Source organism: Molothrus ater, chromosome 3 (genome assembly GCF_012460135.2).
Source record: "Molothrus ater isolate BHLD 08-10-18 breed brown headed cowbird chromosome 3, BPBGC_Mater_1.1, whole genome shotgun sequence".
Lineage (NCBI taxonomy): Eukaryota > Metazoa > Chordata > Aves > Passeriformes > Icteridae > Molothrus > Molothrus ater.
In genome coordinates this window covers 74,697,519-74,709,854 of record NC_050480.2, presented here as the reverse complement: position 1 = coordinate 74,709,854, position 12,336 = coordinate 74,697,519, and the positions used below count along the sequence as shown (strand labels likewise).

General features: G+C 39.5%; 1 protein-coding gene across 1 annotated transcript; it reads left to right on the top strand.

The window, feature by feature from the left end:
- The first annotated feature begins 8,737 nt into the window (after nucleotides 1-8,737).
- On the top strand, nucleotides 8,738-10,960 carry KCNS3 (potassium voltage-gated channel modifier subfamily S member 3). The gene has a single exon (XM_036380449.1). It carries the CDS (start codon nucleotides 8,767-8,769, stop codon nucleotides 10,246-10,248), a length of 1,482 nt encoding a protein of 493 aa, XP_036236342.1. The 5' UTR covers nucleotides 8,738-8,766; the 3' UTR covers nucleotides 10,249-10,960.
- Nucleotides 10,961-12,336: the final 1,376 nt, after the last annotated feature.

Below are 12,336 nucleotides of genomic sequence, written 5' to 3'. Positions count from 1 at the left end.
AGTTTTCTAGGGTCAAGAGAATTTATATTGAACAGTACTGACTCCTTTAGTGAGATTAACATGCTGCAAACACAAGTGTTTTTACAGATTTTTCAGTTGAAGGTTTCAGTCAGAATATTCACAATAACAATTGCTTGTGTTCTTGTTGCCCAAGAGACTCTGAATATCTTGGAGAACTTCACTGTGGTCAAGAAAACCTTTGTTTATCTCTGAAATTAATAGCATTTTTTCAAAACATAAAAAATAAATATAATGTAACTTTATCTACTTAGGCTGACAAGTAAAATTAAATATATAGCAAAGGAAGTAAATTACTTGTTGTGGAGAATTTGTAGATAGTCTGTTTCTGCTGTCCATCCTCAATGACTCCATCCCATTCCAAATCTGCTGGACATGTACACATCCATGGGCCTGGACTGCAGCACAGTGTGCTTAAAAGATGTTAGGAAAATAATTTTGGGAGAACAAGGGCATTCAAGCACTGGAGCAGATTCCAAAACCTCCCTGGAGAGGCTTTATCATGGGACATGAAATAAACATCTGCCAAAATTGATCTAGAAGTAGCTGATCCTGCCTTGAGGAGGGGGAGAAGCTGAATTATATTACTCTTCAAGGTCCATTCTAAGCCTGTTTTCTGTATTCAGTGGTATGTTACTAATGTAAGCATCTTATTTCTAAATAAATTAAAAAGGCTCCAACAAGGTACACCGAGAACAGTATTGCAGTGAGATAATTTTTTTGTTCAAGCAGCTTATCCCAAAGCCAGGACTTTGCAGAATAAAGATATAATGGATTCAAAAGTTGTGTAGCTAGTTGAGTGCTCTGCAGCTGAATTGCCCTTTTAGCTCTGCTGCTCCTGTGGCTGCTGCTAGTGGAGGTGTTGTGATAGCACAGACAGGACTGGTTTCAGGTCTCCTTACAGTTTTTACGGCTGTAATGTGTTGCAACATAATCCTGCTGTTTATGTTATTGTCTCTTCTCAGTTTAAGGAGAAGTCCTACTTTATGTGGTGCATAGATTTTAGATTGTTCAGAACAACTTTTTCACCCAGGGAAATTGACTGTTGTGATTGGATTTGTGTCCTTTAAAAATATTACCTTGCTTCCAAAAATAAAAAAAGTTAATTTAAAAAAAAGTAAAGAAATTAGGAGTGGGAAGAGATAATCTAGGAGCAGAAATGATCAACAGCTCTGCCATCTGTACTAGGAATAAGAGGACAGGTCCTCAGACTCCAAAGTGAGAAATCAGAAAATGTAGGATGGACAAACAAATAGAAGATTTTGAGTATCAGATCAGTCTTCTTGGCAGTGAACTAAATCTTAATTTTAACACTCTGTACGCCTTTCACAAGAGATAAGAGTATTCTGAATTGCACCTAGGTCAGCATTCCTTTCCTAAACATGGAAGAGTTATGGCTCTATGTGGGTATAATTTGCCACTGTGCTTGTGAACCATTAACACCCTCCTTAAAATCTCAGGAAAGCCTTCAATGGTTCATGGACCTGTGTATTGGAAAAAATACATCATGTCTAATTGTTCATCCCTTTATGTTGGGCCTAGAGGAGTTGTGGTGGGATAGATGGGGCAGTTTTTCATCTCTGCCGTCATAGCCCCTCGATACAGCCATGGATATTGAAACTGCACTGTAAATACAGGAATGGTATTTAGATTTTCTGTGATAGATTAATATTGTTGGTTTTGTTGGTTTTTATTAGCTGAACTGTCAGAAGGCAGCTCTAGGCCCACATGTCTCAGTGTGCCAGTACCTGGAGTGGTGTGTGATTGCTTTTGGGGAGACTGTGAAGGAGGTAATGATGTGAGAGGGATGTGGGCTTGTTTGTGGGCAGCTGATCTTCTGTGTGACTTCAGGGACACTGCTCTCTGTGTCTCGGTATCTGCGTTATTTTCCTCGCTTAGGTAGGTAACCTTTCAAAATCAAACAACATTTATAAGTGAATTACAGTTTCATCGAGGATCTTCTTAGATTCTAGACTAATCAATGATGGAGAATGCAGAACTATTTTTAAGAAGTATATTGAAGTATATTTTTAAGAAGTATATTTTTATTCTGCATCATTTTTTCCTATATGGAAGTGTTTGACTTTGGGATCATGTATCAAATATTTTTGACAACTAGTGGTACCACAAATTACCCCAGTAAGTGTAACAATAGGATTTTATGTTCATTGTGATCACTGGAGGAGTACTTGAATGGAAGAAAATGGAGAACTCCGTGGAAAATGGGGTACAAAAAATAATTTGGGGAAGGGATCCATAGAAATTGTGCTCATTACAGAGGTACCTAGACCTACAAGTTGCAATGTCCACTTCAGATAGTACTTTGTGTTTTGAAGCTGTGCTCTTGATGGGTGCCATTAGTATGACCTGTCAAACAAGATTATTGCCAAAATAACCTGGAGAGAAACAATTTATTGTACCATCAACCACAGCAGTGATGACCTGCTTGTAACAATGCCTTTGGTGTCTTCTCAAATATTTCTGTGAACTTCAGCCCTTGGGATGATAGAACACAAGGAAGTGCTTAGTGTGGTCAGCTGTCTGTGTGGGCTGGCTGTGGAACAGGTTTGGGAACTGCAGCATTCTAACTGTGCTTCAGTGTAGGGATTTGCAGGTTGGTTTTCAAGCCAGCACATTTTAATCTGTCACTTCCACTTAGTTGCGGATAATGATCTTTTAATTTATATGAACATAATATAAATTGCAGAGCCTTTGGGAATGTTGCAAGGTGCAAGCCTTGTTAACTCTCATAATGTGTATCTCCAGAGCCTTTTCAAGTCAGAGAGAGAATAACTTTAATTTTTTTTTTTTTTTTACTTTAATCATTTTACAAGGTGACATTCTAATAACTGGGTGGTATTAGGTGTTGCTACTTGTTCTTTATGTATATGAGAAAGGAGTTCAGATCACATACTGCATTCCCAAGAAGCTTCTGTCATGTGCAGGCTACAGCTGGTGTGTTTTGCCTTGCCCCTTTCTCATATCCAACCCTTGGCATATCCTCTGTTCTTACCAGCATCCTCATAGTGGAAATAGCAGAATTTCATTTTGGGAGGTTTCATTTTACATTGTATTGGTCCCATGGAAGTTACACCCCTTCACTACTCCATGTTACACCATGGCACTACTCATGTAGGCTGCTTACCTACTCATGGCAGAGGGGGACCCCATCTCTGGTGACTCACCCCCAAAAACCTGTGCCTGGTTGAGTGATGGGAACCATGGGCTGGAGATGCTTCTTCTATTCTTGCTTGTGTTCTTTTACTCTCAGTTGTAACAGCTTCATTTCTTCCTTATCGGTCTTTTGGAGGAGGTGATTTTTTTTTTTAACTCCCTATATTTGAGGACCTTTTTTTGACAGGTATGAACATTTAAATAAAATGGTATGAATGTTTAAATAATTTTACATTTGAATGTCAGTAGTGCTTCTAACAGCTATAGTTGTTACATAATGATCACATGATGATCATCTCTTTCTGATCTTCATTGTATTGCAAAGTTGCACAAACATTTGTCACACACTCAGTGTCTGAAACAGCCTGGTGACAGTAGAATTGTACTGGGGTGACCATAGCCAAATAGGCTTACATGGGAGTAGCATCAGAACAAAATTCAACTCAAACTTTATTTACCTGACGTCTTCTGGGAGGTTGTACTGAATCAATTTTAAAAGAAAGGTAGTTGCATGATTTTATTATTTTCATGGCATTTTAATGCAATATTCTGGATAAAGGATGACACTGCCAGTGGAATACAAAAAAATAAATTACAGCTGAGAAAATAATTTAGCTGATTAATTTATCCTCTTTGCCTCACAGAGTGTCCATAACCACAGAGTGGTTTCTTCAGATGGTCTTGCTATTTGTGCTAGATGACTTTTTAAAGTTAACCTCCACCTCCATAGTCTGTGAATGACTTTACAATTAACTGTGTCAAGTATTACAATGAGTTGAATGTTGCAGCTTATATCATAGTGAAAGAGCCTGTGCTTTTTTCCGGAGGCTTTTTTTTCCAGGCTTAATTAAGTGTGCTAAAGCAGTTACTACTGTCCAGCTGACAGACAACAACTTAGGTCATGCTGACTGGATTTCAGTCCCAATCCCTAATTGTGATTGATCAAGTAAATTTTACATGCATTTAAATGTTTTTCTCTGCTCAGTGAGTCAGAAAATGTAGACAGTACTTCTAGGTGGTGCATTAGACAAGTATTTGCCCTATGATGAGTGGATAAATTCAAACACTTAAAAAATCAGTGAAATGTTGATCCTGAGCTGAAGGTTGTTTTGGTTTGTAATCCACAGCATTTTAGAAGTACTTGGTGTCAAAACCTGCACGTGTGTAGCTTGGATGATTGGTAGAAGCTCTCAATTCTTGGGAAATTAGCAGAAGTAACAGCCCAGGTGCTTGTCTGCATCATTAGGAGACAAAATCTGCTTCCTGGGCATGGCTGAGTGTCAAAGTAAGATTCTTTAGAGGGAATTTACTCACAGTTGAATCTCCTGAGTTTGGAACCCTAAAATGGAAATCTGCCAAGATCATCAGATTCCTTGGGGAAAAAATGTCTTTGAGCTCTGGAAATACTCTGTAGAGTTACCAGGATTTGCATGCCCTTTCAGGTTCACATCAATGTTACATCCCTTGTGACTTCACTGTGAGCAGGACTAGGCCCTTTAATTAATGTTCCTTCGACTTAGAGGAAACCATGCTAAAATGTGAACTTAATCTTGAGAGGTTTATGGAGTGTAACTGTGCAGGAAGGAGGGGGTGAGGCTAAGACAACATAGCCTTGAAAGAAACTGGTAGAAAATCTGTAGGCATGATCTCTCTTTGAGTATTTTAAGTAGCCAAGCACAACCATTGTAAACCAGTTCAACTTCCTTTCTATTGTGCCTGGATAAACACAGATTAATGCTTGCAAAAGATGAAACTGCCCCAATTTGGAGTTACCAGTGGTACCAAAGTGGTACCATGCTCAAAAAAAATGTTCTGAAGCTTGTGGTGTACGACCTCACAGAGAATGGAGACTTTGTGCAGATACTATGCAAAACATAACTGAGAAAGAGGAACTTTGCTGACAAATAAATGTGTAGTATGGGGATCCATGTGGTCAGTAAAAATCTCTTAGTGGTTTGTTCCAGAGGAGGTTGGAAACCACAGCACTTTGGGATGTGTTACACATCTGTGGCATAGCTGTCTCAAAGGGACTGTATCTGCAAACTGTCTCCGTGACTCCTCTTTTGAGAGCTTTAGGGATTTCACAGCGTGCTAAAAGCCCAGAAATTTGCAACTCCCCTTTCAAGACAATGGGCCTGTGGCCTCACCAACAATGTGTGACTGCAGAAGCACTGGCTAGAGCCCATCTCCAAATTGGACTGGGAAGATCCTGTCATTCTGGTTTTTATTCCAAATTTTGTATCCTTTTCACACAGCTTTCCTAATGACTGGCTTTTATTTAGCCCCGAAGCTTAACATTTGGAACTTCTATTTGTTGGGGTTTTTTTTCGTTATCTTGGAAAATAATATTCATTCTTCCAGTTACCATCTTTCTTCTGTGTCTTGTTTCATTTTCTATTCTATATGAATTCTTAGCCAGTAGCTCCTTGAAACAGCTGAAGCAATTAAAGCAAACAAGTAACTAACATCTGGTATGTGTTTATTTGCTCTGTTATACTCTCTCCGGGGCAAGAATTGTGTGATTTGGAATGGTTTCCAGTTTATTATGTTATCTATATTTGAAGAAGGTCAGAGAGGTTAATGTTGCCCTTCAAGTTGAGATTTGCAAAGTTCGTGGTAGTTCTATGTTCTTAGGATGTTCATGACACAGGCCTTGGCACTCCAGGAAAATACCATTTCCAGCTGAGCACAGTTTTACCCTTGAGGAAAAAAGTTTCCTGAGTGAGTGAAGGGTTTCCTTGAGTAGAGAGCACGTTGTGCTGAGACAGAAGTTGTCATCTGTGGTCATTGCCCTGTGGCTTGAGTCACTTCTTAAAGTGACACAAATTGTTCTGATTGTTCTGCCAGTTACTATGTCCTGGTCCATGGCTCAGGAGTCAGGGTCTCTGCAAGTAAAAGAAGACATTCTTCAGATGATCAAGCTCCTCTTGACACAGTTATTGTGAATCTTTCCTGTATGTTCTTTCCGTAGTCTAAAAATCACTTCATAGTAGTAACACATTAAGCAGGTTCTAGACCATGGTCTTCCTAAGCAAGTTCCACTTTCTCTCTGTATCTTGCACAAATTATGACTACAGTACCCTCAAAATAAAGCAGTGAAATATTGCCCACTGAATTTATTATACAGAGCAATTTCATGGAGGCACAATTACGAATATAATCTGCATCATCGATATGGTTTTATATTGCAGTCTCAACCAGTGAGTGTACTTCTAGTGTACTAAGAATTTGCTGGGCACTAAGTTCTTGCTTTAGTTATTTCTGAGTAAAACTTGCTTTGTATTTGTCATTATTTGTCATGATCAGAAGTGCCTCCAGACAGGAAGATAATGGCTTTAAGCTGAAGGTGGGTAGATTTAGATTGGGTATTAGGAAGGAGTTCTTTACTGTGAGGTTGGTGAGACACTGGCACAGGTTGCCCAGAGAAGCTGTTGATATTTCATCCTACTTCATCCAGAATTGTTCAGGGTTGGGTTGGATGGACCTCTGAGCAATCTGATCTAGTGGAAGGTGTTCCTGGCCTGTGAGAGGGAATGAGATGATCTTTAAGGTCCCTTCTGACCTTCACCGTTCTATTGGTCTGTGACTCTATGATTTGAGATCTTGCCTGATTTTTATAGTGCTCACTTACACTGCCAGGGTTCTCATGTTAATGAGTTGCTAGAAGTGGAGATTTTATTGACTAAAATGAATCAATAACTAGAGGTTTCTTGGGTCTGAATATACTTTGACTTCCAGTCACCCCAGTCCAGATTTATGGCTTTTTTTTATTATTTATAGTGCTATAAAACAGAGCTTGGCTCTAGATCATGAGTGAAGTGTGGTGATGTTTATCAGATGAGTCTTGCTGCCCTTCTTCTGTGATCAGAGATCAATGGTCTTATTTGACCTCTTAATGATTCCTAAAAACTGAAGCCTTGGGAAATGCCTGGAGCAAATGTGCCTTACAACCACTCTATTAGCTAGCAAATGCCTGCCTTCAAACTAAATCTAAAGGTGCAAAATCATTTCTGTGTTGTCATGATTCAATCTCAACTGGCAGTTCAACCCCATGCTCACCCACTCCTGTGGGATGGGGCAGGGAACCAGAGAGGTAAAATGGCAAAACTTGTGGGTTGAGATAAAAAGCATTTAATAGGTAAAGCAAAAGTGAAGCAAAACAAGGATTCATTGACCCCTTCCCATGGGCAGGCAGGTGTCCAGCCATCCCCAGGAAGGCAGGGCTCCATCCCATTTAATGGTGATTTGGGGAGACAAACACCATCACTCTGAGTGTCAACTCTCTTTCCCTCTTCTTCCCCCAGCTCTACATGCTGAGCATGACACCATAAGATGTCTTCTCTTAGGACAGGAGAATTTTGATACTATCTTGTCACATTTAAAATGAATTGATTTCCATACTAAATTGAAATAAATTAGCTTAGTGTGCATCAATTAGTGTTTAAGTGTCAGAGATCAAAAACATTTGCTCTCCTCATGATCTTAAGTTACATATAATCTGATGGCAAGTGTAAGAACTGCCAGTTTTGGCTTTACAACAGCTTCTCCTTGGAAGGAAAGCAAGAAAGCAGTTCTGTAAAAGTTAACTTACTTACTGGTAACTTTAACTGCCTTTTGAATTTAGTTTTAGCTGAATTTATAGTAAAATACAGAAACATTTAAATGCCCTTCTGTCCATCTGCAGGTGTCCACAGTTAGTTGTTGAGGAAGAATTACTGTGGAAGTTCCATTCTAAAAGCTCCTTTTTACAGAGATGACATTTCCAACTTCTCAGTATTGCTGTAGTGGTTGTAGCTAGGCTGTGGCAGAACAGGAATTGCTTCTGGAACTGACCAAGGTTGTAAGAGTGTTGTGACACTTCAGGTGAGTAGGAAGGCAGATAGAAAAATACCTGAGGGAATGCAGATACCCAAATATGTACTACAGCATTCAGAAGTCAGAAATTGAAAATCTTCAAAAGAAGTTGTGATATGTTTTCAAGAGCACAGAATGCTGATGTGTGGATTACGCTAGAAGTAAATGAACTGTCAGCAAAAGTAGTTGCAGTCCACATTCAAGCAAATAACATTGGAATTAATGGATTATAAATTGCAACATCATATAACTCAGCTGAAACTGTAATTGAGAGAAACCTGCTTGAAAGTTTTATCCTAAATGTTTTGATTGATTGATAAGTTTTGTCTTTAAAGATTTTTGGCATAACTGAAGTACATGGATTTCGTGACTATTAATTTCAGTGTGGTAGTGAAACAGAGACTGATTTGCAGATGAATTTGCAATCTTCCTTTACACTGGTAAAAAGGAGACCTAAACCAGAACCTACTGCTTTCAAACTTGCTAAAGCTGTAAACCAACCTAATTTAAAACTACACATGTGAAATGCTGAATAAGGGTATTCATAAAATTATTTCTTTTTTTTGTTTGTTTTGTTACAGCATTTCACAGTACCCAGAGATGGAGAAAAGAATGTGTCACAAGAGCAAAACTGAATTAAATGTTCTAACAATATCTTATGTTCTTTTCAGGTTCTATATAATCTCATTGGGCAGCAGCAGTGGAACTCGTCTGTCCAAAATGGTTTATGGTGAATTTTTCCGCAGACCTGGCAAAGATGCAGAACTTATCAATTTGAATGTGGGTGGCTTTAAGCAATCAGTTGATCAAAGTACCTTGCTCCGATTTCCCCATACCAGACTTGGAAGACTTCTCAAATGCCATTCAGAAGAGGCTATTCTAGAACTGTGTGATGATTATAGTGTGACAGACAAGGAATATTACTTTGACAGGAATCCTTCCTTGTTCCGATATGTACTGAACTTCTATTATACAGGCAAACTTCACGTCATGGAAGAACTTTGTGTCTTTTCCTTCTGCCAGGAAATAGAGTACTGGGGGATAAATGAGCTGTTTATTGATTCCTGCTGCAGCAATCGGTACCAAGAACGGAAAGAGGAAGGTCCTGAAAAAGATTGGGATCAGAAGAGCAATGACAGTATGGACTCCTCCAATGAAGAGTCATCCATATTTGACAAAGAGCTAGAAAAGTTTGATAATCTTTGTTTTGGTGAAATAAGAAAGAAGATCTGGGTCAGGATGGAAAATCCTGCATACTGCTTGTCTGCCAAGATAATTGCCGTGTCATCCCTGAGTGTTGTTCTGGCATCAATTGTGGCCATGTGCGTTCATAGCATGCCAGAATTTCAAAGGCTGGATGCCAATGACAGGGAGATTGGAGACCCTGTGCTGGAAGCTGTGGAGATTACATGCATCATCTGGTTTACTGCTGAGCTAGTGATCCGGCTTTTCACTGCTCCAAGTCAGAAGAAGTTCTGGAAGAAACCACTGAACATCATTGATTTTGTCTCTATTATCCCATTTTATGCCACATTGGCTGTGGACACGAAGGAAGAAGAGAGTGAAGATATTGAGAACATGGGGAAGGTGGTTCAGATCCTGCGGTTAATGAGGATATTTCGCATCCTGAAACTGGCCAGGCACTCTGTAGGACTGCGGTCTTTGGGTGCCACTCTGAGACACAGCTACCAAGAAGTTGGACTTCTGCTTTTGTTTCTGTCAGTTGGGATTTCTATTTTTTCAGTGCTTGTCTACTCAGTGGAGAAGGATGATGACTCATCAGAACTGCAGAGCATCCCTATTTGCTGGTGGTGGGCAACCATCAGCATGACCACTGTTGGTTATGGGGACACTTACCCGGTCACACTTGCTGGAAAGCTGCTCGGCACCCTCTGCATTATCTGTGGGATTCTGGTGGTAGCACTTCCAATCACCATTATTTTCAATAAGTTTTCTAAGTACTACCAAAAGCAAAAAGCTATTGATAGAGACCAGTGCAACAATGATCGCAAAGAGAAAAGCAATGACCTACCCTATTTTAACATTAGGGATATTTATGCAAAAAAGATGCACTCCTTCATTTCTAGCCTTTCTTCAGTAGGAATTGTAGTCAGTGACCAAGAGTCAACAGATGCCTCCAGTATCCAAGATATGGAGGATGTTTATAACACAGTATCTTTAGAGAATGGTACAGGAAAATGAGTGGAATCACGTTTGCTTCTCTTTATTTCTCTTCTGGTTCTTGGTAAATGTGGACTGACAAACTTCAGTTAATTCATTAAGAGCAGTTGATTCTCAGGGTACTTAACTCTCAGCCATATTTGGACATTCTTTGCTCTGAGGATGCCATAAAAGCTTCATTGTTTATATGAGGTTTTAAAATATGCCTCATATAGTGGTTTAGTTTTTACACAACTAGTGTTATGCATTTTGGGGACAAAAAGCTAGGAAAAAAGTTTTACATGTGAGATAAGTGGGTTTTTTTGTTTTTGTTTTTGTTTTGTGGGTATTGTTGTTTGATTTGTTCATTGTTTTTTTCCCCTGCAGCAGTCTCATATCTTGCACAGAATTTGCTTTTATAATTTGCTTCTCTTCAGGTAGAGATGTATTAAAAGCGTGTAAGAACTATTGCACAAGTTAGTAAAGTTTTCACCTGCAAATACATTAGATAAATGAAGGAATTGTGTACATGTAAAACTGTGTTCACTAACAAACTTGTGTAATTTTAGAGTTGGGAACCCATTTCCTAAGTTGGGGCAGAAAATATATTGGTACATATTGTTTTTACTCCATGGAAGCATAATATTTATTAATTTCTTTCCAAAAGCACAATACATTTTTAGTTTGTTAAAATAAATTATTCCCATTGTGCTTGTATTTTTCCTAGGTGTTAAAATAAATTATTCCCATTGTGCTTGTATTTTTCCTAGGATCCAGACATGGCCAAGCTCTATCAGGTCCTAGAGGTTTTTAGTCATAAGTCCCAGGATGAAGTGTGAGCAGGATAGGAGCTTTTTGTTCCATTTAGCCACCTCTCCTGCTGGTGTGACCCTGAGCAATTCTGGTGCCTGGAGGGGATCCTGCTGTGGTTAAGGCCACCTCAGTGGCTTCCCCAGGGACTTTGCTTTGTGGGCACTGAAGGAAGCATCTGTGGTGGTCTTTGGAAGTCACTGCTCCCCAGTGCCAGCATAGCTGCCCCTTGCTGGGGGCTGCTGCCTCAGTGGTGGGAGCAGTGGGAGCAGCAGCTTGGCCGCTGTGCTGGGTCTCTGTCCAGGGCTGAAGTGCTGAGCAGTGGAGATGGGGGACATCTCTTCTCTGCCATGTGTTGCCCATCAGGGGCGTAGGGTGGGAATTGCACCTGGGCATCTGTATTGGAGCTATTTCAGGTCATTTTTCTAAAGCTCATCTGCTGGTAGTGGCAGCTTTCCTGATGTGTGCCATGTGCTGGAGCAGTGCTCATTGCTGGGCAGAGTCCTGCAGCTCTGTGCATTCCCCTCCTCTTTCTTAAGCAGCCAGCTAGCACTGCTCTGTTTCAAGCAATGATGGAGAAGCTCAAGGATCTTAGAGTGTCATGTGAACCATATAGTCCATAGTGTTTCTGAACACTCATTTTCTTTCATTTGTATAGTGACTAAATCAGATGCTGGGCAACAGAGAATCAAAGACACTGTGATGTCAATATTTGTCTTGAAGAGAGGTTTGACTATTTTATTTTTTTAAATATTATTGGGTCAAATATAGAAGCCTGTACTGAACTTCTCTTCAAGAAGATCAAGCTCCATAGGAATTGACTTCAGAACTAAGATGCCAGAAAATGACGATTTTGGCCACTGCAGAAACTTGATTTTTCACGTATCTGCCAGATTTTCTATTGTGAAATGCATTAAGTAAGTAACTGAGGTGCACTTAAATTTGTTGAGGCACAGAACTCTAACCTCTTTCTGAGATGGAGAAACAAGAAAACAGGATCAACCTATACATTGTAAAGATGTGTCTCTAAGGACTGCTGTGCATCAATATAGTGATGTGGAACTTAAAGAAAATATTTTGAGCTTTGGAGGAACCTCAAAATTTTGTTTGTTACTTGCTGACTGTTGTAAGGGTATGTGATGCTTCACAGACAATTAAAAATAGTTTTTCCCATAGTTCTTGTAGGAATAGCAAAAGGCAAAGTTAGGCTAAATGTGATTTGTTCTTGTTGAACAATTAACATTAAAAAGATGCAATGATAGCAAAATACTAAATATGTATGTTCATGTGAATTTAATAGGAACCAGCAGAATAACTGCA